Source organism: Bactrocera oleae, chromosome 5 (assembly GCF_042242935.1).
Source record: "Bactrocera oleae isolate idBacOlea1 chromosome 5, idBacOlea1, whole genome shotgun sequence".
NCBI classification, from domain to species: domain Eukaryota; kingdom Metazoa; phylum Arthropoda; class Insecta; order Diptera; family Tephritidae; genus Bactrocera; species Bactrocera oleae.
In genome coordinates, this window is record NC_091539.1 from 36,598,493 (window position 1) to 36,625,261 (window position 26,769).

The following is a 26,769-nucleotide window of genomic DNA, read 5'->3' on the forward strand; positions in this document are numbered from 1 at the left end:
CCAGCTGGTAGTACCTTAATTACTTGCGAAATGTGTTGTGCCACTACGCCAACAGCAACCGTAATTAAAATATAATTAGCCGTTTATTGTTGTGGACTCAATTTTTTAATAAAATTACTATTCAAAATATAGATATTATGTTTATATAGAATGGCAATTTTTCCTTGTCATTTTCAATTATTTTTTAATATAGTGGCTACACCGCAGTCAGGATCAAGTCCGGTTCCGTAAAATTTAAAATTTATATTTCCATTCAAGCATTTCAGCATGCAGAGCATTTAAAATTTCCCACCATACTAGTTAACGTATTCACCACAAAACACACCACTTACGAATGTCAGCGTGACAGCCACACAAGCGAATGAAATAGCAACAGCTGTCAACACAGGGAAAGCGAAAATGAGAAATAAAACGATACAAAAAAGGAATGCGCAGAAATCGCCGGCGTGAACAATAATCTGAAGGTAACTTGCAACGGAAATCGATTTATTAATGGAAAATCACACAAAATTTAGGAAACTGTGCCCACAAATTCATAATACTATGTTAAGTCGTGTGTGAAAAGTGAAAATATGTCAATTAATACAGTGGAGAGGCAAGCATGAATCATTAAAAAAGTTGTCTGCTACCGTGGCTTCGCATGTCTACATAGGCTGGAGCTTCTGTATTATAAAAGTTTATACAACACAAACAAGCTATATGCTAAATTATTTATCTAATCAACAATCGTATTTTGTTGAGCGGAAAGAGTGGCGTGAGTATTTCAAGAGACGTACATGTCGTGAGTGTAATCCATGCGCGCTTATTGTCCAAGCAAACGTCGAACAAGAAAACAAAGTAAACTCACTATTAAAATTTGTTAAAAATATCAATTGTTTAGTAGTGCTCGTAGCGAGCGGTTAAAGAAGCAGTGCGTCCACAACAGTACATAGCTGGAAATTTATAAAGTTTACAGTGTCGTGATAAAACAAGAAATTTACTTTACTTTCATACGTAAGTGTCTGAAATATGTGTTGTTGAATAGGTGTGCGTCGCCCACGGGAAGTGGCAATAAAACGCAAAAAAAAAATCGAAACGTGTAAGGCTATTGACGTTGCCGTGTACCTACGTCATACCAGCGCATAGTTGAGTAGTCATACCAGCAAACATACATATGTATGTAGTGTATTATGATTACAATGCCTAAACATACATCCTTTGGGACAACTAAGTGCGCGGTATTTCATTGCTATTAAACGTGTGTATACGCTACTCTCCTCAATAAACGTTCGCATTCGTATTTATTCTTTATTCTGTTTTTTAACCGGTTCTTCAACCCCTTGTATTAGTTATAACACCAGCATTGCTGTTTTATTTTATTCTTTTTTATTTTTCGGTTCGACCAGACAGTTCCAACACAATTGATTAAACTTTACCCGGTAAATTTACAAGGGACAGTTCCCACTGCTGTTCCAGTAGTCGGCAGCTGTTACACACGCACATAACCTCAAACTCAACCAGCTGATTTCGTTTTGCTTGGCTGTGAAACTGGCAGTTTGTAAACAAAGTGTTATCAGCGCAGCAAATCCACTCCTATCTACTCTTGCTGCACAACCAAGAAGTTATCCACATTTCCTTTTATGCTGTTTTCGACTTTGCGCCAGTCAAGAAGTCACATTGCTTCCTTCGTGGTGAGTTAATAACATTGTACATGAAAGGAGTGCGTTAGTATACAAGGACAAAATGAATATAGACACATTGCGAAACGAGTGGGACGAACTCACCAAAGAGTACAATGAACTCGAGGTAAGTAGAAGTAATGTTTTTCTTAAAAGTAAAAGTGGTTTTTGTAAAAGTAAAAGTCAACAACTTTTGCATATCAAAAAAGGTGGACTAGGGTTATAGTTTAACAACATAAATGCGGAAATATATAATTTAATAATTGTTTTATTTTGTTGTCATATTTTAACGACACTATATACATAAAATGGAATAAAATAACAAACACAATTGTTTTATCTGCATACATACAGACATAGAGTAAAAAAAGTAAATTGCAAAACATTCACACTTAAATTTAAAAAATAACACTCTGTGGGTCATTTACCAACGACTATTTTGTTAGGTCCGTTATGCGTTATACAAAAATAACAATTTCGAACACTTTTTGCTTTATTGCTAAATCTAGCATCATGCATACTGCCAAACTTTTAGCCATACATGCAAAAGCTATAATATTTTAACCAAAGGTGCATCACAAAGCGGCCTTCACACACTTCATCTTCTTAACAGAAGTTGCAAAAAATATCTATTATGGTTTGTTTTCGATATTATTGACGTATTTTGACCTTTCGTTAAACTTCCGGTCCGACAATTATGCAAATTTTTCTTTACGTATATTGAGCATATTATTATTGCGAATCGATAACTAAAGATTCAGCTTAATTATTTAGTTTTTATTATGGGTTTTATCAGAACTGAAATATTTGCAATAAATACACGCATATCTGTGATATGAACAAAAATTCTGCAGTTTTTATATCAAAGAAATAAATTAAAAAACAAGAAAATACATTAATTTTGGTTGCTGCTTCATACGCTTCACAAATAACACATTTTCCATGCAAGCACTTGATTCCGATCGTTCAGTTTATATGGCAGCTATATATATATAGCAATCCGCTCTAATCCGGAAATATTCCTGAAATTTGGCTCTTTTATTTGTGCGAAATTTGTAAATTTGTTTAGCAGCTAAATATTAAATAAGAAATACTGTTTCCACCAAAATTGTTAAACATTTTCAAATAGTTCATATAGAATTGAGAGTGAATGAGTTGTAGTATGTATTTTTAGATTTCCTTATCAATATTCTCGATAAGTTGAAGCAAATAATAATACTAAATATTTTCCACATTTCTCATTCATCATAGGATTGCAATCGACGATATATTGAGTTGCTGGAACAACTCCAAAGTCATCAGCAGAAATGTTTCAATGAAATAAAACATCAACGTTATCGGATGAATCAAATTACAGCTTCACTAAAGCAGTAAGTCGCTTTGAAAATGTATATAGAATCGCAATAATATAATATAATTATTTTTTGTGTTACTCGCACATACACGCATAAACATCATTAATATTGGCTAGTAGTGGTTTATATTGCAATTCAATGTCATGAAAACAACATGCAATGCAACAAAAAAACGCTGATAATTGCGTCAATACGCTTGTCAAGGCAGCCAGACTGTCAGTTATCCAAAATCACTAACAACAACACTATAAAAATTGCTTAGTGCTAAGAAGCAGCTCTATCAGTACTCTGTAGTCTTACGCATGTAGTGAGCGGCAGTGCGGCAAAGACCATTCACCCTACACGTGACATTGCGGCTGGCTTCGTATACAACAAATAATACAGAAAAATAATTAAAAAGGAAGGAAAATTTCGGCTGTTTAATGTGATCTGTAAACTAGCATCTTACAGACGCATGGTAAACATACAAGCGTGTGCAGCAATAAGCGTGCTCATATTTTATCGTAAAAAAGAAAAGAAGCTACAAAGTCCAAGGCTTGCCTATGGGTAAAGTGCATGTAAACAATACTCATAAATGTTTCGTTATGAACGCACTCTTTTGATGGGCCAAACTGGTTTGAGACCGAAATGCTTTTTTCCCACACACACATCTAAATGCAAGAGTGTTTATTTGCAAAGTGTATGAATGTATGTGTATGCGCATCACTTTATTTTTTATCGCTATCAGCACCAGCGCTTGGCTACTGATAAGCGTTTAGCACCTGAGCTTGTCTGCTGATACGATTTTAAATAAAAACACCTAGATGTTTCGATGTACTCTCCATCATTTCTGCATTAAAACGAAGTATTTATTTATTTGTTTATTTTTTTTTTTTTTTTTTTTTTTTTTTTTTTTTTTTTTTTTTAATAACAGCCCTTGGCCGGATAAAATCCGGGTCAATTCCGGTATCGCAGAACCGGCTGTTGTGGGAATTGATTCGTACACTGCCCATACCTACATATGGGACTAATCAAATCTTACACTGCAATTTAATTGCTAAATAAATGTGTGTAAACTTGTCGCTGCGCTTTGCCACCAATTGATTGTTGCATCAGTTACGAGCAATAAATTTGTTAGCTTTGTCCAAATGCTTATCATTAAGTTTGCCATAAAGTTTTTAGTACCTCGGGGGAAACGTCGCAGACCCTCCAAAGTACAAATTTAAATCATTTGCTGAGTCGATTTAGCCATGTCCGTCTCTCTGTAAACATATCTACTATCCAAAATAGTTTCTCAGTTTTTGAGCCTTCAGTTCAGCCGAATTTAACGTTGTTTTTTTAGTTAACAGGAGGTGGTGCTGCGTTTTGGCACTTTTTTCGTGCTTTTGTACTTATCGCTTTGTCAATCAATGTTCAAACTTTATTTGCAAATACATATGTATGTATGTAGGTATATAAATATATATGTATTCGTTTTGCTTGCATTCAGACTGGAAATTAAGCAAAATATTTTTTGTTTTTCGGCACAATCTTATCGTTTATCGCTAATAAATATTTTGCTTTTCTTTTGCCCCGCCTGCATAAAGCACTTGCTATGTTGTATCATCGAACATTTCTTGCACAAAATAAAATGAAATTGTCATTTACATAATTAAACAGCCATCGAATTCTACTTTGAACTTGCTGATGATAATTAACCAAGAATAATGCAAAGATAATTAGAACAAAGTTTATCTACATTTATGTGCATTTTTGATAAGAAATTAAACATAAGCCATCAATGGGTACGTTTTTAAAATCTGTATATATCACAGGCTTGAATTTAACCCCTTAGCCACTCGCATATCATAAAAAATGCGTTTTTTTGTGAATTTTTTTCTGAAGATTAGTATTAATTAATCTGTGATTCTTTTTGAGAAATTTTGGATTCCCTCGATCTCGTAGCCGGTCTCCAGGAGGACCTCCGAAACAAGTGGCTGACGGTGAGGAAGATTTCTTTACTTAAAATTATCTCAAATTTAAAAACCAAAAAAATGTTGCCGCTTCCGAGAGGCTTATAAAATCGAAATTATTATCAAACGTTCTATTCCTTCGATCATTACCTGACAGATATATCTTAAGAGATCGTGCGTGATTTCAATTAAATCGGTTCATTTCAAGTTAACTAATTCTTACAAATACGCTCATATCTCTACAACAATTTGTAGAATCAATTTCAAATTTTCGGAAAATATGTATAAGCAAAAAAAAAAGAATCGATTTCTTGAAGTTCGCAAAGGGATATTAAATAATTAATGTAACAAGAATAATTATAAGGAACTTACGACAAATATATTGCTGATATAAATAAATTGGGTGTATAATATAATGCCGACAATCAAGACAGAAAAAACTTTAAAATAACGGGTTGTTCAGAGTTTTATCGCGTCCAACCACTTCCTGCATTGTTTTTGTTAACTACGATTTTCTTTATCTTTTTTGAATATATTAACACTCAAAAAAGCCCATCTACGGCCTTACAACTTGATTTTGCAAATTTTTTTTCAAAAATATTTTATCTCTTCTGCATTTTATATTTTAATTTTGTCAGCATTTTGAACTTCGTAATTTTAAGTGTTACCCACTGCCACCTGCACTGCTTTGTTAGCAATTTTTGTGGAAATATATTCCATATATGAAAGAAAACGCATAGATTTAATATAACAAAATAAAGATTATTTAAACTACTCGCGTATGCCCAAAACATATTATTCAATAAACAGCGATATCCATTAACAATCAAATTTGCATTAAAACCAAATTTTCAGAAACAATACAGAACAGTGCACAAATCAGAAATTAACTCTAATCCAACAACACTAACAACAGCAAGTGCAATTTAAATTAAGCAAACAATATGCTAAGCTATAAAATCAAGTCAAGCCTCTCTCAACCTTCAACGTGACTCAGCCGTTTGCGTTGTTTGGAGAGGAGAGGCGTCTATTTGTGTTCGGCTTTTGCTTTTTTCACATAATCAGCTGTTATGTCCATTATTTATATATGCTACGACGCAAACCTCTGTGTCTCTGAAGCTGCCATCAAAGCTTTTATTTTATTTTCTTTGATTTGCTTTTGGGTTTTCGCTTTGTTGTACTTTGTATAGAATTTTATGGCAAGCAAAAAAATAGCAGATAGAATAGAAATTGCAATGTCGCGTGATTTTTCCCGAAATAGACTAAAATACAATGTATATATATGTACGCATATGTGTATGTATGTATGTAGGTTTGTAACTGAATAAAGCTTAGAAGACAGAGAGTGAACATTGATTGCCAACCAAGTACGCTGGATATCCGCTACTACAACAACAGCATACTGTAGTAAAAAAATTAACCGATTAAAATCAAGTTTCTGATCGAAAACTTTTTTGTTTGTTTAGGGTATAATAGCTTCGGTGCAAACTTCTTTCTGGTATGGAAAACTTTGTCATTTGACGAGGTATCTTCCCGAAATTTGGCACAGATTATTATCTAAGACAAAACTGCAATGTTCGAAGAAACTGTTCAGATCGAATCACTATAGCATGGAGTTAACGTTTTTTCATGTGTTTTTTTGTTTGTTGTTTATACGTTTTTAGTCGGTGTCACCCATTGCACTAGTAAACTATAATTTTATAACTGTTTCTGTTACGGTTTCTATTTTGGTGCAAAGTGGCTTTTGAAGCCAAGAGCAACGTTCTTTTGTTTTCATACTAGAAAACGTAGTTTTAATTTCTTTTATTCAAAAGCAGTATGTTGGGGATTACTATGTAGTTTTGATGATTTTGCACATTATTAGGTTCAATTTGATTTCTACTTTGATACTCGTAGACTTTTGTAGATTAAGTATATTGGGTAATATTTAATATAAAATCGGATATGTTCAACGAAAAACTAAATAATAAAAAATATGAGCCCATTCTCGCTGCCACAAGGCCGCAAAATCGAAAGTGATACTGATATGTATGAGGCCAAGGAGTAATACGTCCAAAAATGTGTTTTGGAAATGTTTTATGCAGCAACAACAAAAAATTTCAGTTAAGAACACCCTACACCGATTTCCTTTTACTCTTTTCAAATATAAGAAGGTACGTATTTTGTAAGCTAAGTAAGTGTGACTAAAAATATATCACACAAGGACTTTTTGGATGTTGTGAGTTGCTTTTTTTGGCCGAAACACACTCGATGACTTAAGGTGAATCATAAACATTGCAAAGTCATATCAGATTATATTCCCACCTGACAGATATACACGGAGGGCGGTATATTTGTCAATATAAGTACATAAGTATATCTAAAAAATTCGAAAAGATGTTTCTGTTGTGTCACTTAAGGGGTTATATCCACTTGAATTGCAAAAAATTTCCATATATATTTTTGATAATAATTTCGATTTTTAAAGCCTCACTGAAGTGTTAAAAACCCATATTTTAATTGGAGATCGGCTACGGGAGCAAGGGATTAAACTAACATCATTATAAACAAAGAATATTAAAAAATTTTACTTTCGTTATTTCTTCTCTTCGCTCTTGTGACAACTAAAACACTCGAGTTACCTCTCCATATTTTTATACTCTTGCAACATGTTGTTAAAGAGTATAATATTTCTGTTCAACTAACGGTTGCTTGTATCACCTAAAACTAATTGAGATAAATGTATTTACTATATAAGTGATCAAGTGACTGTTGAATTCCGAGTGACTGTCTGTCCGTCCGTGCAAGCTCTTTTAAAAGTAAGCGCGGCCTCGCTCTCTAATAAGGTTAATGTAGATATTTTCTAAACTATTCAAGCTATAATACCCTGTAAAAATGGGTGAATTTGGATTATAACCCCGGCCACTTCCCATATAACGGTTTTGTTAAAAACTACTAAAAGTGCGATAAATCTATAGATAAATGCGCCAGAGATATAAAATTTTAAACCCGACATGGTCGGAAGGACTTTAGATGAGCCAGCGTCAAAGTTTGACGGTGGGCGTGACACCGGCAAATTTTGTCGATAATATAATATTATCTTGACAATCCCACACCACAATGTGAAAATAGGCGAAATCAGACAAAAACCACGCCACATTCCATATAACACAATTTTATATTTCATCAGACTCTTTCGTTTTCCAGATACAAATTAAGAACCATTCAATCTCTATGGATAAAACTTTGCACGAACAGTGCTTTTGTGGTGTACCATCTTATGACCAAAAATTGTCCGAATCACCAAAACTATTCAAGCTCCAGATACCGAATATGTGAACCCCAGTTCCTATTCCGAACTTTTTAAGAAAAATAATGGTCAACCTGTCAGATATATTATTGAAATTTGAAATAAATTTCCCCCGACTTTGATCTTTGCAAGCTGCGAGAGTATGAAATGTTCGGCTACATCCGAACTAAGCCCTCCTTACTTGTTTCCATAGTATATATTTTAGCAAACTAATACACTTACCAATCATTCGGTTGTCTTTGTCAAAATAATCAAAATAAAATTCGCATTCTTATCTGGAATGTTTTTATCGGATTTTGCTTGAATAATATTTACCTAGAATAAAAGTGGGAAAAATGTGGAAATAAACGTTGCAAGACATAGTGCAAAGGTAAATGTGAACTAATTGAATTGATTGCGAATGAATTCAGTAGGAACTGAATGCATATAAATGTTAATACCGCAAAAGTGTAGTGCATACTAATGTACATACATATGTGCATAATTTCTTCTATAAGTAATGCTATTGTATATATGTACATATGTACGAGTATATAACATGCCTTGAGCTGAGCGTCTTTTTCGCGATTTCACATTGCAATTTGTGATTTTAATAGCTCTTACACGTTTTGCATGCACCGGCAGGCAGTCAAGCCGTCCCCAAAACCTCAAGGTGGTTCATTAAATCGAGCAATAAATGTAAGTTGTGAATTAAAGAAAAAATTATAGCTAAACTGCAGCGGCTTGCGTTTTACTCGCTTCTAGGAGAGGCAAACCTGTGAGCAATTGCTTAAGTACACTTTATTGCCTAAGCCCGGCTTGTAAAGCGGATTACGCTCAATGCCCCCAGAAATTTGTTGGTGTTGTTGTTGTCACACCGGCCGGCTGAATAAATTCAAATTAAAAGTGATTTAAAACAATAAAAGCATATTTGATGTGAGAGCTCGTTTTATCAGAAGCGATCGGGCGCTGGTGCCTGTGTAATCAAAACAAACATTTAAAATACAAAAAAAAAATAATAATATGCAATTTACGCAATTATCTACAATATTTATTTGCATATTTTGTACGTACTCGCAGTAGCTTTGCACTTTGCTATTTACAAGGGGTCTTCTATGGATATATGACCTCCAGTTCTGTTTTGGTATTTATATTTGGGAGAAAAAAGATGCAAACTCAAATAAGAATAAAAAATAATAAAGTACGGAAATATAAATTAATTAAAATAATTAATTAATTAAATTAATGCTCCTACATTTAAAATGTCACGGAAGAAAAACAAAAATTAAGTAAGTAATTACAAAAATAATATAATATATATATGGTATATATATGTAGATATATATATGTAGAAAATAATTATTGACTACGTACGCCGCATCTCCACAGGCAATGTAAATTGCCAACCATCTGCCAAATTGCAATGGAAATGTGACATTGAGGTTGGCAATGTTCTTGTGTGGATATTTGCTATCATGATATATTCATTCTCATGCGCATATTTGAGCTCTTGAGCCGTTAAAAATTTTACGAGGATGACACACATTTTTGTAGACGATGAAAAAGGTAGACATCTACTAGTCCGGTAAATTTAGCCATTTGAAGTTACATAAATTCACAACAAGCTGAAAATTAGTGAGATCGTTTAAAATATAATTATAAATAAAATTTTCCCACCTTTCCCCCATATGGAAAAAATTCTATTCAAGTTCAAAGGTCAAAAATATGATGAAAAATTATTTTTTTTTTGCAATTTTCAACAAAACGGTAAGTTTTATCACAAAAATATCTCAGACCAAAATTGTAGATTATAAAATTATCTATAGAAAATGTATTAATACTTTTTTCCTACGAGCCACTGTTTCGGAGATATAACGATTCAAAAATTAAGAAAAGTTGTAATCGTTATAAAATCCACCTTACCTCTGTGGTAGTATACTTAGCGCGTTTTTTTATCGTGGTTTCCCCAGTAGGCCTATTCCACCTGTCCTGTTTAATTTGAAATTATAAATTATAAATGATAAAAGCGATATAAATTTAAAAAAAGTAGTGAAATAAATTCTTTTTCTTGATCTTCTTGTTCTTCTTCCTCTGATCTTGATATACTTCTTGTTTTGGCTCTTCATCTTCATGCTGGGTGCAAGTAAATTGCGTCAATAGCGATGTATCGCATGTCACCTTATTGGAATTAAACGAATTCTCCACTTTTGCTGATTCATCATTAGAGCATCACCGGCCTTGGCAACTTGTACATGCCATAAAACAAAACCGTCTAACTTTTTTGCAACCACTTTTAGCACTTCATGCCTTTTTGCAGTTACAAATAATTGTGTTCAGCAGTTTTTCTACCGCAAATAGAAGTAAAGTTTGAACTGGTTGCAGAGCATTGTTGACCAATTTTAAACCCCAGTCTGTTGGGTCTAGCTAATTACCAAGCCACACTTAAACTTGAAGATGTTGATGAGCAGCATCTGAAGTTGGAGGAAGACAAGCTTATTGAACTTGTTTTTTACTTTTAGTATTTTTAACTAAACATACATATCTATACCGATCTAAGCAGATAAGCATTGTTTGTCAATGAGTCATTTTGAAAGAGTGTGCAAAACAAAAGATTTAGGTATTTATTGCTTGCACGTGTGTACTAGTTAAATTGTTAAGGTAAACAATACATATGTCAACTATTGTTTGCTTCTTCGAAATTATTTAAAGCTTTGCGTAATCGTAAGTTTCTGGTCATTGTCCTGGAAACATCGCTTTACCTACTTTGTGATAAAACTGGCTTAGAATTAGTTCAAAAAGAACACTAACAACACTCACTTTATTGAACCAATCCTTCTGACGCATTTAAGTAAAAATAGGAACAAGGGAACTTACATACATATGTACCTATATACCTACGTCTATATAAACCTATCCCTAACAGAGACCCTTGATCACTTAAAACCTCTATAACTTAAACTATTTTGTGTTTCCCTTGGACTTTAACTTACTGTATAACGACTCTGAAGATACGAAGCGTACTCATGCATATTATAACGATTGCTACTTTTCTAAATTTTTGAATCGTTATATCTCCGAAAAAGTGGGTCGTAGGAAAAAAAGCATTAATACATTTTCTATAGATAAATTTATAATCTACAATTTTGGTCTGAGATATTTTTGTGATAAAACTTACCGTTTTGCTGAACATCACAAAAAATCGCAAAAATATCATATTTTAGGCTTTTGATCTTCAATAGAATATTTTCCTTACAGGAGAAATATGGGGAATTTTGAAATTTTATTTATAACTACATATATTATAAACGATCTCACCAAATAATTTGACCAGACTGTATTTTTTTCTACAAATGTATATTTTGGAAAAATAAGATTTTATGTTTAAATAAATGTTACATAAAGTTTATTTACCAATTCAAGAATTAAATATGATGATTGATATTTTCATATGCTAACAATTCTCATTAAAATATTAACCATACATTATTAAATTACTATTTTCCATGTTTTGTTAAAATTTATGTTTTGAATATTACTTTTCTTTTATTACATATTATATTGCAGTTTACGCAACAAAACATAAAACATTGGCATTTTATCTTTGCTGGCATCATGGAACCGAAGCTTTATTGCCTCTTCGAAATTTGTGTGCAAATGAGAACAGCTCTGTCAAACCACAAAAATGACAGTTCATTGCTAGCAATGGAAATTATAAAACAAATACATATTGACAAAAAACAAATAATATAAATTAACTAAAATAAGAAAAAACGTTCACTTCGGTTGCACTTCTTCACATAAAAAAATTCCCATACAAGAACTGGTTCGGTCAGCTTGTATGGCAGCTGTATGCTATAGCAGTCTGATCTGAAATTATTTTTTGGAAATTGTTGGGTTGCTTTAGACAATAATCAGTTTCTATGGCAATTATATCCCATAGTGGTCCAGACAAACGAACATGAATAAATAGACTGAGCAGATTATTTATAAATATACTTTAGAATGTCTCCGACTTTCCTTCTTGGTATTACAAACTTCGTGAACAAGTCAAACCCTAAAAAAATAGTAGTTTATATACACAAAAGGGGTCATTTAGAGGGTGTTCGTAAGCAGAATGAACAGCTTGTACTAATTTCGGTGTTGTTCCTACTCATATTTGAGGAATGTTGCTGAGTTGACTATCTCTGGCCAAACATAAATTTAGGTCCAATTCGAATACAAAACGGCATTGTCATGGAAACTAAACTCAGATGAATATCGTAGTAAACGATATTACTTATTAGGGTCTGCAAATTATGGACATAAATCCGTATTATTTATTTATTTATAACTATCGGATAGTTAAATTTAAAAAAGTAAGACCAGTTGATGTAAAAATTTTAAAAACTATTAAATAAAGGCACTTTGAAGCCTCCAGAACCAAAATCATGTCGTACCGTATGTCTAGCTAATTAAATTACAATATTCAATTGAAAACAAGCAGCTGTGCAGTACAATGAAGCAGGTTATAAAGTTCCCGAAATGGTTTGTGAATACACAGTAGTTGTAAATCAAAGTGTTTAGTCATCCTCGGACAGTCTAAAGTGCAAAGTAAATCAATCAATCATCTACTTTGCAGGAAATCACTGCTAAGCTCTTTGTCACCAAAGCTTATCACAAATGCTATTTGTTTCTATACAAGCGTATATATGTTATGTACATAATTTAAGCATATATTTTACATTTTACAAATTGGCGTTTGAAATGCATTTGTTTGCATTAAAACTGACAAATTAATTATACATACTAACGCACAAATCGAATTTTGAACAATTAATCGCTGAATTTTAAAACAAATTTCGTTTGCGAGCAACACGCAATGCAAGCATGAATTTTGAGTGCTAGACTAGAAACTAGACAGATTCTAAATTAGGTGCGGCAAATAGTAGACAGATATGTGTAGACTACCAGTGTCTTATCTTGATTCACATAAACTTAATATCACTTTAATAAAGATAAATGGTGGTTATGCCAAACTAGTTTTTAGTCAATTCTAAAGCAAATACAGAGTGATACATGTATGTAGTTCTTTTTTAAGATTAAAAATTAAAATTATAGAAAATCCAGTGTTTGTTTGGAAAACTTGTTTACTGTAGCATATAGCTACCATACAAACACCGATCGAAAGAGAAACTTGTATGGAAACTTCTAGCCTCGGTGCAACTGAAGTTAAAGCTTTTCCTTGTTTTATGTTTTCTGCTTGCTTTTGCTTTACAAAGGAACAAAAGTCCAAACAATTTCATTACAGATAATAGCCGGTAGTCGTTGTCAACCGGCTTCTAACGCTCCAAGCCAATAAACTTAAATATCGATATTGCTTCTTATCATAATCGATATTATAGTTTTCAAATGATTCCAATAAAAAAATTCCGTGCACTTTGCTTTTTGCGCTGAGTGCTCAACAGATAGACTGCTATGTATATACAGTAAAATGGACTTTTATCCTAAATTTAACGGACTCAATAGAATTTATAGAACAAAAAACAAGTAAGGGCTAAGTTCGAATGTAACCGAACATTTTATACTCTCGCAAAGTCAAATGGTATACTCGTTTGAGATTTCTTTGTGGATTGACTGATATTTTCGGTAGAAGGTCAACTATAGGCACTGGGATCCACATATTTAGAACTTAGGGGCTTGAACAGTTTTAGTTCGATTTATACAATTTTTGGTCACCAGGTGGCATACTTTAAACGTATTATTAACGCAAAGTTTTACCCCGATATATTCATCCTGATCATTTATATATATATAACCCTATATCTAACTCGATTAGTTTTAGGTGATACAAACAACCGTTAGGTGAACAAAACTATTATACTCTGTAGCAACAGGTTGCGAGAGTATAAAAAATATATTTTGATAAGTTGTTGTTACGTGATGTTAACACAGCGCCAGAATTATGCCGAACGAATTTCATGAACTAAAAATTGAAATTTATACTTGCAATAACCCATCTGAGTCTAAATTTATTATTGTTCATTAAACGGTTAATTACATTCTGATTTTATTGCTATTTATGGTTACAGATACATACATATATTTGCAATTACACGGTCCATTGCAATAAAAAATTATTGTCGACACAAAGTTATCTACACAAATAATCTGTGGTTTTATTTCCAACGCTTTGTTTTTCATTTTGCTATTAAAAAAAAGTATAATATTTTTAATTGTATTTTGCTACTCACAAAACATTAAATTCATATTTCCGTTTTGTGCTTTTTCTTTTTGTTTACCATCTAGATGCAAAACAGCTCAAACGCCGGAAGAGAAGGGAAAGGTGGAGGAATTGAATAAAAACACATTAAAGCGCAAAGCGCAGATACACGAAATCGAACAGTCATTACCCACCAAATCGGGATTATATCTCAAGGTAAGTGTGTAACCTCGTTACATAAATTGAATATGCCATATTATTTTTACATTATTTATAAAAATATATTTTTGTATTTGTTACTTATCGTGCCTTAATTGCTTATTCGTTGGCGTTAACATTTTCTGCATTTCTAAACGCTCTTAATCAAGGCGGGAAAGTTCGAAATACGAAGATACTTTACTTCTTTGGTCGATGCTAACAAGTTCTTCATCAAATACTGTATATCGGCACATCTAAGTTATTCTTAGAATATCTCCACTCTTTAAGATAAGAGGACTATGAAAATAAGCGATCAGCTCATTCCACTAATTATGGTATGTAAATTGTAATTGTCACCAGGTCCGGAACTTATACTTAATTTATATACTCTTGCAACATTTTGCTACAGAGTATAATAGTTTTGTTCACCCAACCGTTGTTTGTATCACCTAAAACTAATCGAGATAGATATGGAGGTATATATGTATATATAAATGATCAGGATGGCGACACGAGTTAACATCAGAATGTCTATCTGACCGTACGTCTGTCTGTGCAAGCTGTAACTTAAGTAAAGAGTGAGATATCCTAATGAAACTTGGGCGTAATCGGACCACTGTCACGCCCACAAAACACCATTAATCGAAAACCTATAAATTGTCATAACTAAGCCGCAAATTAAAATACAAAACTGTAATATAGTGCAACGAATCGTAATAACAAGAGGCACTTGTGGTTTGAAATTTTTTAAAAAGTGGGCGTGACCCCGCGCTCTAATAGGTTTAATATCGTATAAATCTTCAAAATCATTCAAACTTTATCAACCAAATTTGCACAGGACAAATCATTTCGACATTTCTTGCGCCAGTGTGAAAATACATAGGTGGGATTCCTTAAATATAAAATTTTGTCAACACCTGAAGTAATTTCCCGGGCTTTAAGCCTTGCAAGTTGCGAGATTATAAAATGTTCGGTTACACCCGAACTTTTCACTTCCTTACTTTATATATATATAATCTTAACTAAATTGAGTGAGCGTGTTTTTCTCCTAACGGTGCATCTCTGTGACTATAATGGATAAAGTTGGGTAAAATTTGCACCATTAAACTAACAGGATTTGGTTTTTTGACGGTATGGGAGGCACCTTAATTACAGTCAGAGAGAATTTGTTTCTATGAATAATATATAGTAATGCCAAAAATAGATAAAATCGTGTCAATATCCCATACTTGTATATCTAAAAAAAGATCTTCAAACTTCCTTATACAGGAAATATTGGTCAATATGTAAGAGATCTTAGCAAATTTAACTGAATGTATAATATTGGATTTATTTTAATGCCGAAAATATGTGAAATTATATTATACTAAATATAATAATTTCCATTATTCTAACAAACCGCTGAATGATTGGAGTTGGTCTAGACCTTGGACCTAATCTCATATCCCTAATGCCTGTTTTGCAGATCAACTCAATATATTAAATTTAGCCTTTTCGGTTAAGTTTATGTCAGATATATCTCATTTCAGGATGATTTTAATATAATTTTCTCTGACGGCAAATAAAATATATCATAGTTATAAAACTAATAGGTCGTAGACTCAACCTATAATATAACTTAATAAAATACCAAATTTGATCGTATGATTTCGTCGAATAAAGAATGTTGAATTCTTTCGCAACATTTTTTAATATGAAGTTTTGCCAACACCTGAAGGTTTTTCCCCGACTTTGATCCTTGCAAGTTGCAAGAGTATGAAATGTTTGGTTACTCCAAACCTTATTCTGACGTTTCTGTGGTACAGTGCAAAAACCTTTCAACCATTAAATAATAGTAAATGTCAAATTCGACTTACACATTCTTTAAGTTTTCTTATCATTTCGTAGCTCGAAAATCGATGAACGTAACCATACACCTACAGATCCAATAATTATATCGACAACTTGAATCTGGAAACATTTCAAAGTTGCTGTCAGGACTTTTGTCGACATTGAATCAGCCAAGAAATCAGACTCCAAATCTAAATAAAAGAACATTAACCTGAATGACTTTTTCCTTGAAAAAAATATTTAAGAAAGATACAATCTAATCAAAGTCAGACAAAAAATTAAATTTTCAAGTATTTTAATACAAATCTTAATTATCTTCTACAAAACAGGCACCTGAGCAGATGCAAGCATGCTAACGCTTAATCCTTACACTTGTCCTAAGCCTCGGCTGGGAGAAGCTTCACAAACATAAAAAATGTTCTACCAATATAGCCGAAAAATTTTATCAGTTTGGTTTGCGCGCAATTGAAATGGTTCCAGTCCGGGTCAAATTTGATCGGATGGTATGTATTATACACTATTCTTCAATTTGCAACTTAAATGCCAAGCTTTAATCCAAAAATCGTTCACAGAAGTGTGTACTTGTTAAGTACTTAAATAACAGATCCAAGATGAAGATTTTTACCTAAGCAGTTTCTGCAAAAGTTCTATATTTGTGTGAGGAAAGCTAAATGCATGAGCATGTCTTTGATTGAGGCCGTTGACAATGGACAATTTATAATTCTCGTTACAAAATGCATAAGAACAGGTTGACAGCGCGTTTCCAGTTAGTCGAATTTATATATTCCGTCAAGGACTACAATAATAACAAGTACCAAACACTTCGAGTCTTCACATTAGGCCTATTTGGATATATTAAATGATCTAAAATAAGCTTCTTACCCAATCTTTTTAAGTTTAGGGCCGCTTCAAATAGAGTATCCCTTATTCTCTTTTTTACAATTAATAATAAATTTGTCATTTAATTGTATCGCATTGCAATTACGTCACATGCTTTTGCTCTATTGCCATTTCCGCTCCGCTTTCATGAACTTAAATTGGGCTTTTAAAGCTATTTATGATACTCGCCAAAACAATAACAGTATTTTATTATTTCCCTTTAGTTTTTTCTACTTCGTATTCGTTACCACGTTGAGCTATTTGTTTGCGTTTCATTTACGGCTTATTTATGACCCAGCAGCATTTGGCTTTTGAGACACGCTCCGGCAGATAACAAAGCTGTGGGCGAGGCATTGATGGTTTAGCTGGTGTCAACGAGCAATTTGAAATGCAAATTTTCGCCATTTGTTTACATTGGAATGCTTTCGCTCGTTTATATGTTCGATATGCGAGGTAAATTGGTGTTTGAGAGGTGGTAGGGTATTACTTTTGAGAAAAATATTATTTTTTCAGCTCAACTATCAATTTTCTCAATATCCTTAAGAGTGATGCTTACACATTTGAGGTCAAACGACGCTTTTTACTTTTTTCCTTTACCATCCTTCTTTTTTGGATCTTTTTTCTTCAATATTTTTTTTATTGGCTTGTAATTTCAACTTACATATTTACTACATTATCAAACCACTTTGCATTTCTCTACTCCATTAATTTTATTAATTTCAATGCGAATATTTATTTTTTTTTCAGATCATTCTCGGTGATGTCAACGTATCAATTCTGAACAGAAACGACAAAGTTCGCTATAAAGATGATTATGAAAAGTTTAAGTTAATACTCAACGTAATTGGACTGTTAATGGCATTTCTCAATTTGATATTCAACTACAGGTAAGTTAGTGTGTTGGTGGCGACTCTGTTGAAGGCGTACGTGGTAGTAGAACCAAACACGTCCGCGTAGCGCTGTACTTTACAGCATCGTTGGTTGTCGGGAAATGCGAGATGCTCGTTTCTTTCAATTTTCCTGCTCACCTCAACCTTTAGCTCCAACAACCTTCGCCATCGTCTTATATTTGTTCTTTTCGTTGTCTTTCATGCTTGAACTTTAGCGCTTGCCCTTATTTGTGGCGCTTATGTTTTGGTATTTTTCTCTTCGTTGCGCTGTTTATAAGTATCCCGCCTTCCTTCATACCTACCAATACTTACTTCACTCATTTATTTTCATACGGTAGCGTAATAATTTCCGTAGAAATTATTGCTTTGCTCTGATTAAGTTTTGCAAATTGTTTTTGAATTGCATTCGAATGTCATTTCAAATATTTGTTTACCAATGAATTTCTGCGAATTGTTTATAATTTGCTTTTCCTTCTGTTAATTTACGTTTAATATGAATTTTTTTTTGCCCAAAATCAAGTGGTAAAAAGTTGTTTTGATAGCGTAAAAGCAAACTTTTACGTATTGTGTTTGGTTGGCACCAGAAAAAAATATTAAAAAACAATATTTTTTGAAGCGAATTTTTAATTGGCTTTCCAATGAGCCGTAGTAAGTCATAAAATCAGAGATTACATGAAAACTCAATTATCACGTTCGAAATGGACTTTTTATGTCAAAAAAGTTCGGGCAATCACAGCCGAAATGTGAAAACATGTTCGTTTGGGATTAATGTTTTTGTAATTAGTAAAAATTTCACAGGCTTTGAATTACTTTTTTTAGGTAACTCGAAAATGGAATTAAAATTAAGTAAGAAAAAAGTAAACTATTTAGAAGAATCTCAGAATTTTTTATGATTAGTGCTTTACTGCATTGATAAACAAATGTCTACAGAAATTATCTTTCAAACAAACGCCATAGATGTATTTTTATATTATTGTAGTTACCTACACAAAATTATAAATTTCAATAATACTGCCACGAACAACCGTTAGATGAACAAAACTAGAATTTTGTTATACTATTTGAGCAAATTGTTAGACTCGGCAAAAAAATACCTACGCTAAAGGATATTTACATCTGCCTTCCCACGACAGTCGGGGTTTACGTAACCGTATTAATTAGGATTTTTCTCCGTAAAAGGTTAATGCGGCAACGTTCCGCCATAAGAGCCTTTATTTTGTGCTTACTTTTATTCTTATAATAACCAAAATATGCTAGAATTGTCTCAATGTATTTATAGGAGTTAATACGGTGCCTCAAAGCCTGCTAAAAAAGAAATCAATAAGGAGACCGCTGCGCATAGCCAATTATTACAACAACATTACTACTTGTTGACACTTTGGTTCGAATAAATCAATGCATATCGCAAAATCGGCGCAGAATTCGTAATTAATATGTCTTCTTAATTTTTGTATAACTATAGGTCATTGTTTCCCGAACTATTTGACAACCCGACACCCCTCACAAGAGAGCAATTAAACATTTTTTTCGTATAATTTTTGTTTATTTTAAATACTTTGATATTTTTGCGAGAATCAATATATTTTCACTCCTATTCATCAATTTTTAATTCACTGCTAATATTTATGAACTTGTTTTAAATAGTGATATAATACTATTCATATATCGTTGCCTACATTTAGGCATATTACTCATATTTTACCGAAGACACGCACCTGATAAAAATAATATTAGTCAAACTTGAGCTGTATTGGAAAACTTTTTTTCTCATTAGAGTTTTTTTTCCATAATATTTATGTTAAGTTACTTCTCGGCGAAAAATTCCTCAAGTACAGTTTTTAATTTAATTTCTCTACTCATTTTTTATTGTTATTTTTTAACTAAAGCTTTTGACAACCCCTCCTAATGTACCCCCACATATAACACTAATATGACATTTGTTGCCTTTCACCCACAGGGCCCTGGAGCTGGCTTATATTTTCCTGCTAGTCTGGTATTACTGCACCCTCACCATACGGGAATCGATACTCAAAGTGAATGGATCGCGCATAAAGGGCTGGTGGCGTGCGCATCATTTCATCTCAACCGCAGCTGCAGGTGTATTGCTCGTGTGGCCGCAGGGCGAGCACTGGCAGTTGTTCCGCACACAATTTATGTACTTCAATGTCTATATCAGTAAGTAGTCAAGTAGCCAAGCTGACGCGACGCAGACGTCCTTATTATGTCAACAGTATCATTTGTATTAGGCGCGTTTATCCTCAGAGCAAACACACGAATACACACAAGTGCAAACTGACTGACTTACAAATTGCTGATTTATTTACCATGCTATTACCTATTTATTATATGCACCAACAACAATAATAACAAGCAAGATCTCTTTTTTGCTTTCTTCACATTACAGACATTGTGCAGTATCTGCAATTTGGCTACCAAAAGGGTTTGCTTTATCGACTGAAGGCGCTCGGCGAACGTCACAACATGGATATCACCATTGAGGGTTTTCACTCGTGGATGTGGCGTGGCCTGAGCTTCTTGCTACCATTCCTATTCGGCGGTTATACATTCCAAGCATACAATGCATGGACGTTGTACAAGTTGACAACGTATCCACCGGGAGCACCGTGGCATGTAAGTATATGCCTGAAACGCGACTGCTGCTTGCCGCAAGCGTCGCATACGTCAGTCTCTTAAGTGAGTGCTTGTCAAGGACATTTAATTTGTTGCTGTTGTATGTTTGTTGCTTGCTTGGCTGACTGGCTGCCTGTGTGATTTATTGAGTGGGTACTTGAGTGACAGTAGGCAGCAGCAGCTTGCTAGGCGACTTGCCTTGCTGCAGGCACATATACACTTGTGGTGCAATTCAAAGCGTCTGCACATGCCTCATACATGTGCGGGTGTATGTGTGTTACTTGATTGCGTGCTGGGCTTAATGCATTGATTGATTGTGCCTGATTTGCTGGCTAATTGATTAATACATTTCAGCTAATTCGCATGCGCTGCTGCTGCCCGGCGCGTATGCTGGCATGTATGCACGTGTGTGCTTAATCTTTGTTGATTTTCCGCCTTTTATCGACCACTCACCATTTTCTGCATTATTTAATTTTGCTGACTTAACCATTTTTCTTGTTGCGTTTCGTTTTGGTTTTTTCCTTGCTTTGTTGCACTGTAGGTGTCGGTGATGTGCGGCTTCTTCCTCCTGCTATTCAGCGGCAACATTATCACCACACTGTTGGTGGTGCCCGAGAAGATACGCGAACGTGCCAAGGAACGCTATCGCCTGCAGTCCATGGGCACATCGATGAAATTGCGCAAAATGATGAGGGTGAGTATGGAATGGTTGAATGCCAAAGCATTCACTTAAATTTTGTGTGTGTGATTTAACGCTTTAATTATCCATTACACTGTATACTAGCTTTACATAAGAAATTCAATAAGTTTAAGACAAAGTTTGTATGATCTCATTTTTTCTGCAAAAAAGCTTGTGGGTTGGATTTAAGTTCAAATCTAATATAGTATTTGGTTTTCTGAAATTTATGGGCTGTAGTATGTGACACCTGAGCTTTTTACAGCAGCTGGAGCTTTAATTGTCTTTTGTCGCCTATTTTTCCATATTGGTATTTAATAATTAATAGTCAAATTACATGTTCGCTTAGTAAAATAAAAGGACGACCTTAAAAATAATGCACTACAAGTACAAGCTTAAAGCTCAAAAAAGCTTTTAATTTTGAAATTTATACAATTATTTTACATATTTCATAGTAAAATTAAAAATCAATTTAATAAAACTTATCTACGCTTAAAAATAATGCTAATAAAGCTTAAAACTATTAAAAAGCCTTTATTTAAACAATGCATTGTACGAATTATTATAATTTCTTAGTATACTTCCCTATTCCAAATCAAATTGTATAACTATTTTTTGTAACTTAAAGTTAAGTTGAAATTGAAATTAGAATAACCCCAATTAAAAAAAGCGCTATATAATCTTAAAGCTCCAAAGAAACTTTTTATTATTATCACAATTATTTCATAAATTTTGCAATCAATTTAAATAAAAAATAAACTAGTACATACATATATATTATAATTTGTATAGTATACGTCTACAATGTAAATAAAATTTTTTTTTGGAAATTTTAAAGTTAAGAAGTAAAAGTAAAAATAGTCCAAATTTCAAAATTTGCGTTATAAGCTAAAATCTCCAAAAGATTCTTTTGATTTAAACAGATGCTTTATGAATTTCTATAACTTTTATAAAATATTTTTAATGCAAATTTGTTATAATAAACTCTTAAATTGCATAAAAATTTGGAAAACTCTATTAATAATTATAAAATATAGAATTTTTTTATATTATAACTTCTATAGAATATTCTTATAATGAAAAGCAAATAATGCATTAAAAAATAATTGAATTAACATTTGAATACAATTTTTTATTTATATTTTGTAATCCTAACATCGGTATTGAAAAATTTAAATATAATATTTTATACCAAATTTTTGAACTAAAGAATTTGCAACCCTGTTGTAAAGTAAATTTTTAATAATTATTTTTTTTTAATAAGCGAGTAATTTTCATTTCAAGAGTTTAAAAAATCATTTAAGTTTGAAAATTGTTATATACTTTTTTAATTGTTGTAAAAAAAATTAAAATTTTGTGGATGGAATGTTATAAATATTTAAAAATAGTTCATTATTTTTAAAGTAGTCTACGAGTACAGTTTCGTTAATTATTAAAAGACAACAAATTGTTTCCGCTAATATATCTAAACCTAACTTCTTGCCATATCTACTTGCCTAACTAACATATTACCTATAACTTACACATATATATCTCACTTAATACAAAAACATACTAACTCAAAACCACGCTTTAGTCACAACCAATAATTACTTTGCGTTAATTTTTTATTAATTACTTGATATAATTTTTAAAGGTTTTCCTAGTAAAGAATTGGGCGATAATTTATGACTTTCTCCCTAATTCTGCTCAGGATTGTATTTCAGCCCCTAATCCAAAAACCCGTTAAGTTATGTTTTTTATTAAACATTGTACTTAATCGCAAAATAATTTAAATTAGGTAATTATTGTTAATTTTTTTTAATTTCCTATATTTAATTATTAAATTAATTAATAATCAAAATTAACTGTCTGCCAAACGATTGTATTAAGCATACGAGTATTAATAAAAAAACTTTTATTTAAAAAAAAGATATTGTAAATAAAACAAAACAAATGTTTCCTCCTTTGCCTTTTAGTTTTTAAGTAACCCAAAATACCTCAAACACTCATGTATGTAATATAATAAAAATAATGTTAATATTCCTTATATTTATGTGTTTTTTGTTTGTTTTGTTTTATTGTGCTTAAAAGTGATTTTAATTAATTTTAATTTTATTATTGTATTTAAAAAAATAAAAAATGCTGTCGAAAATCATTTGAAACAAATTTATAAAATATTAAAAAATATGATATATTTTATTCAAAATATTTTATACATTTTATTTAAAAAAATTTCGTTGGTTGAGAATATTAAACTTTGCGCCAAAAGTTATTTGCAAAGATATTTTTTAACATGTTGCAACATTTATTCGGCGTAAAATATCACATCAATGACTAAGATGGCGGCCGATGGAACACAGAGGAAAGCAGAGAGTATTCTCTAGCCGAGGTATGATTCTGTCGCCGGAAAGCTTATTTTAAAGTCAACCACTTAGCGATCCAAGTAGGGAAGGATCGCCATAATAACAACCTTTGGCCGGATAAAATCCCGGTAAATTTTAGTAACGTAGAACTGACTGTTGTGGGAACTGCTCTACTAGATTAACTTATGGAGTCACTAGACAATAATACAAAAGTACAAGTATAATATCATAAAACTCGGAATTACAGAAAATACTTCGACCCAAAATTGTATTTTCATCGAAATATCAAGAAAGCAATAGTTAATATCTTGTACACATAATCATAAATGAAATTTATACTCGTATATATACCATAAATTTAAGAAACCGTCAAGTTAAGACTACATCAGTGAAATTCCAAGTTTGCTGTGATGAGTCGGTATATTGTTCTGCCATAAATACGAGGTTTGTTGCAAAAGATGCTTACTGAAATATACTTGTAGGCTGTGTACTACATACATATATTGTTTAAGGCAAGGGTGTCCGCCATAATGAGACGTAAACATTTATTTGTCGGCAAGCAAATTTTGAAATATGGAGTGGAGTTACATAAACCCTTTTATATATAAATCTTAAGTGTTTTACAGACTGAGCTGAGACATGTCAAATCTTTGAGACAAGTTTCATTTCACATAAGAATCAGTGCGAATTCCTAGTGTTGGATCGCCCAGAGTTGACCTATGTAATGTATGAAACCGGGTAGGATTTTTATCCGGCCAAGAACTGTTAACTAGACAGCATTCTTGAAAATTATTTGGGGAATGTTTTCTGCTGCTACAACAACATTGTCACTGAGTTGAAAGTTCTCAGCTTATACTTCGGTTGAAGCTCTTGCTGAAGCTTTGTCATATGACGGTCTAGCTAAATGCAATATTTTTTGTTTTCAATTTAATTTTTTTTTTTCTATTTTGTATTTTATTTATTTTTTTTTTTAAGATTTTTTAGGTTTTCTTTTTGTTTTTTTTTTTTGCTTGAATTGGATTTGGCGTTTTTTTGTCTTGCCTCTTCGAATATTGTAGTTTGAGCTCAAGTTCGACCCACAATCGTCGCACTTTCATAATATATATAGTGAATATGTAAAAATTATTATGATTAAATTTAAAATACAGCAAATGTGAACAACATTTAAAGTGAGTTTTAAGCATTGTAAGTAACAAGCTAGTATAAATATACATAATTACATATTTACAAACACTTAGGTGTAACATAAAGCCTTTGTTTATATTGCCTTAAATGTCATTAATTTATGAATAACACGAATGTTTAATAAATTTCCTTCCTCTCTCTCTCCCGCACACTCACCAACAACACTACAGAATAGCATCAGTGAAACGGACATTTCCAGCCAGCAATTGCTAGCCAATAATAAACTAGAAAACTCTACCTCCTTTCAAAACATAGGCGATGCAGCAGGACAAACAACAACAACAGCAACAATAGATTCAACAACAAAAACGTCATCAATTAGCACCGGTAATGCAATCACACCAGCAGATGGTGATGTCAAGCAAAACCAGCACAAAGCACAACAACAACCACAACAAGAACAAGAGCAGGATGTGGAATGGACGAAACCAGAGGATAAGAAGACCAATTAAAAAATGTGGCAGCTCCACCGGCCAGAGCAGCGGTGCAGTGTGTTGCAGAGTGTGCTTGGTTTTTTCAATTAAGTGAAACCTGATATTTTCAAGGTTTGATTAGTACACAAAACGTAGAAAAAATGTTGTAACTAAAGAATGGAAAAAGATTGAAGGAAAGTGCATACATACGTGCATATGTATGTAAGTGTAGTGAAGTAAAAACAAAACGAAAAAAAGTTTAACATTTTCATAAAATATATCAAAATGAATTTAATTACTTATGTGTGTGTGTAATTATAATTTACTGGGAAATGCTCACATAAAAGCCAACAACAACAATTTTTAATTAGGGCAAAATGTGGCAACTTTGAAAGCGGCAGAAGTGTTGCATATTTAAAATACGTAGAATATCCCTTATACTTTTATATTAAAAAAAATTTTAATTTATTATTAGTACTAAAAATAGCGAAAAAATATCAAAAATATAGAAAATGTAATGAATTGTATTTTTAAGCAACTCTCTTTATTTATTGCAATTTTTAAATAAATGTGTGATTATGCTTTTTTAACACAAAGCATACTACTATAACCACAACTAATTTTAATTGTATGCTAAAGTAAGAAAGTTTTAAGGGGCACACCTAATGTGAAGTTTTTAAAAATTGATTTTTTTTCATTATAACGAACGATATTTTAAATAGTTTTTGAGTTACAGCCTTCTTAAGTAGAGCCGCTCAGTTCGATCAGGTCTATCAGTTTGTCTTTAAACGCGTTTTTCTCAAAATTGGCATACAATGACCTACCAGTTTTTTGATCTGCTCAAAAATCGAATTTTGGCAGGCCAAACTTTTAGACTTTTTTTTAAATCCTTTTTTCAATTGTAGGTCATTGACAAAACAATTTCTTCATCAAAAGTTTTTGTTTTGTTTTAGGTTTTTTTTAATTCCGCGGAAAAGACCGGAATCACAATTTTTTCTTCAACAAATTTAATGCAAATTCTTAAAATTTGTACAAATATACTTTTAAAACAGTTGATACAATAGTTTTCCTTTTTTTTAATTCTCGAAAATCGCCGTTTAGTGGCTGTCACACTAGTTATGCCCTTTAAATACTGAGCGAACAATGGAAAGCGAGAGCATAAGACAGTACTTAAAGTTACTGCGAGCGTTGAGAGAAGCTGATATATTTTATATTTTTACATTACCAAAACCTTGAAGTGTAGGCGCTTAAATTTATGCTACGATATATTTTTTGGTAACTTATAAGCTGTAAGTAAACTGAACAAATTGA

At 32.4% G+C, this 26,769-nt stretch overlaps 1 protein-coding gene across 7 annotated transcripts; it reads left to right on the plus strand.

Moving 5' to 3' along the window:
- The first annotated feature begins 357 nt into the window (after positions 1 to 357).
- Positions 358 to 26,068, plus strand: LOC106620509 (transmembrane protein 120 homolog). Of its 7 annotated transcripts, none has more exons than XM_036371619.2 (9): positions 358 to 464; positions 1,386 to 1,785; positions 2,910 to 3,028; positions 14,498 to 14,627; positions 18,066 to 18,205; positions 20,166 to 20,383; positions 20,613 to 20,839; positions 21,381 to 21,533; positions 25,216 to 26,068. In XM_036371619.2, the coding sequence occupies exons 2-9, from the start codon at positions 1,723 to 1,725 to the stop codon at positions 25,495 to 25,497; spliced, it is 1,332 nt and encodes a 443-aa protein (XP_036227512.1). In that variant the 5' UTR covers positions 358 to 464; positions 1,386 to 1,722; the 3' UTR covers positions 25,498 to 26,068. The 7 variants fall into 7 exon arrangements, with proteins under 7 accessions (XP_036227512.1, XP_036227514.1, XP_036227515.1 ...); XM_036371621.2 differs by lacking the exon at positions 358 to 464 and adding an exon at positions 472 to 754; XM_036371622.2 differs by lacking the exon at positions 358 to 464 and adding an exon at positions 472 to 754 and having other exon boundaries at positions 1,390 to 1,785.
- The last annotated feature ends 701 nt before the right edge of the window (positions 26,069 to 26,769 follow it).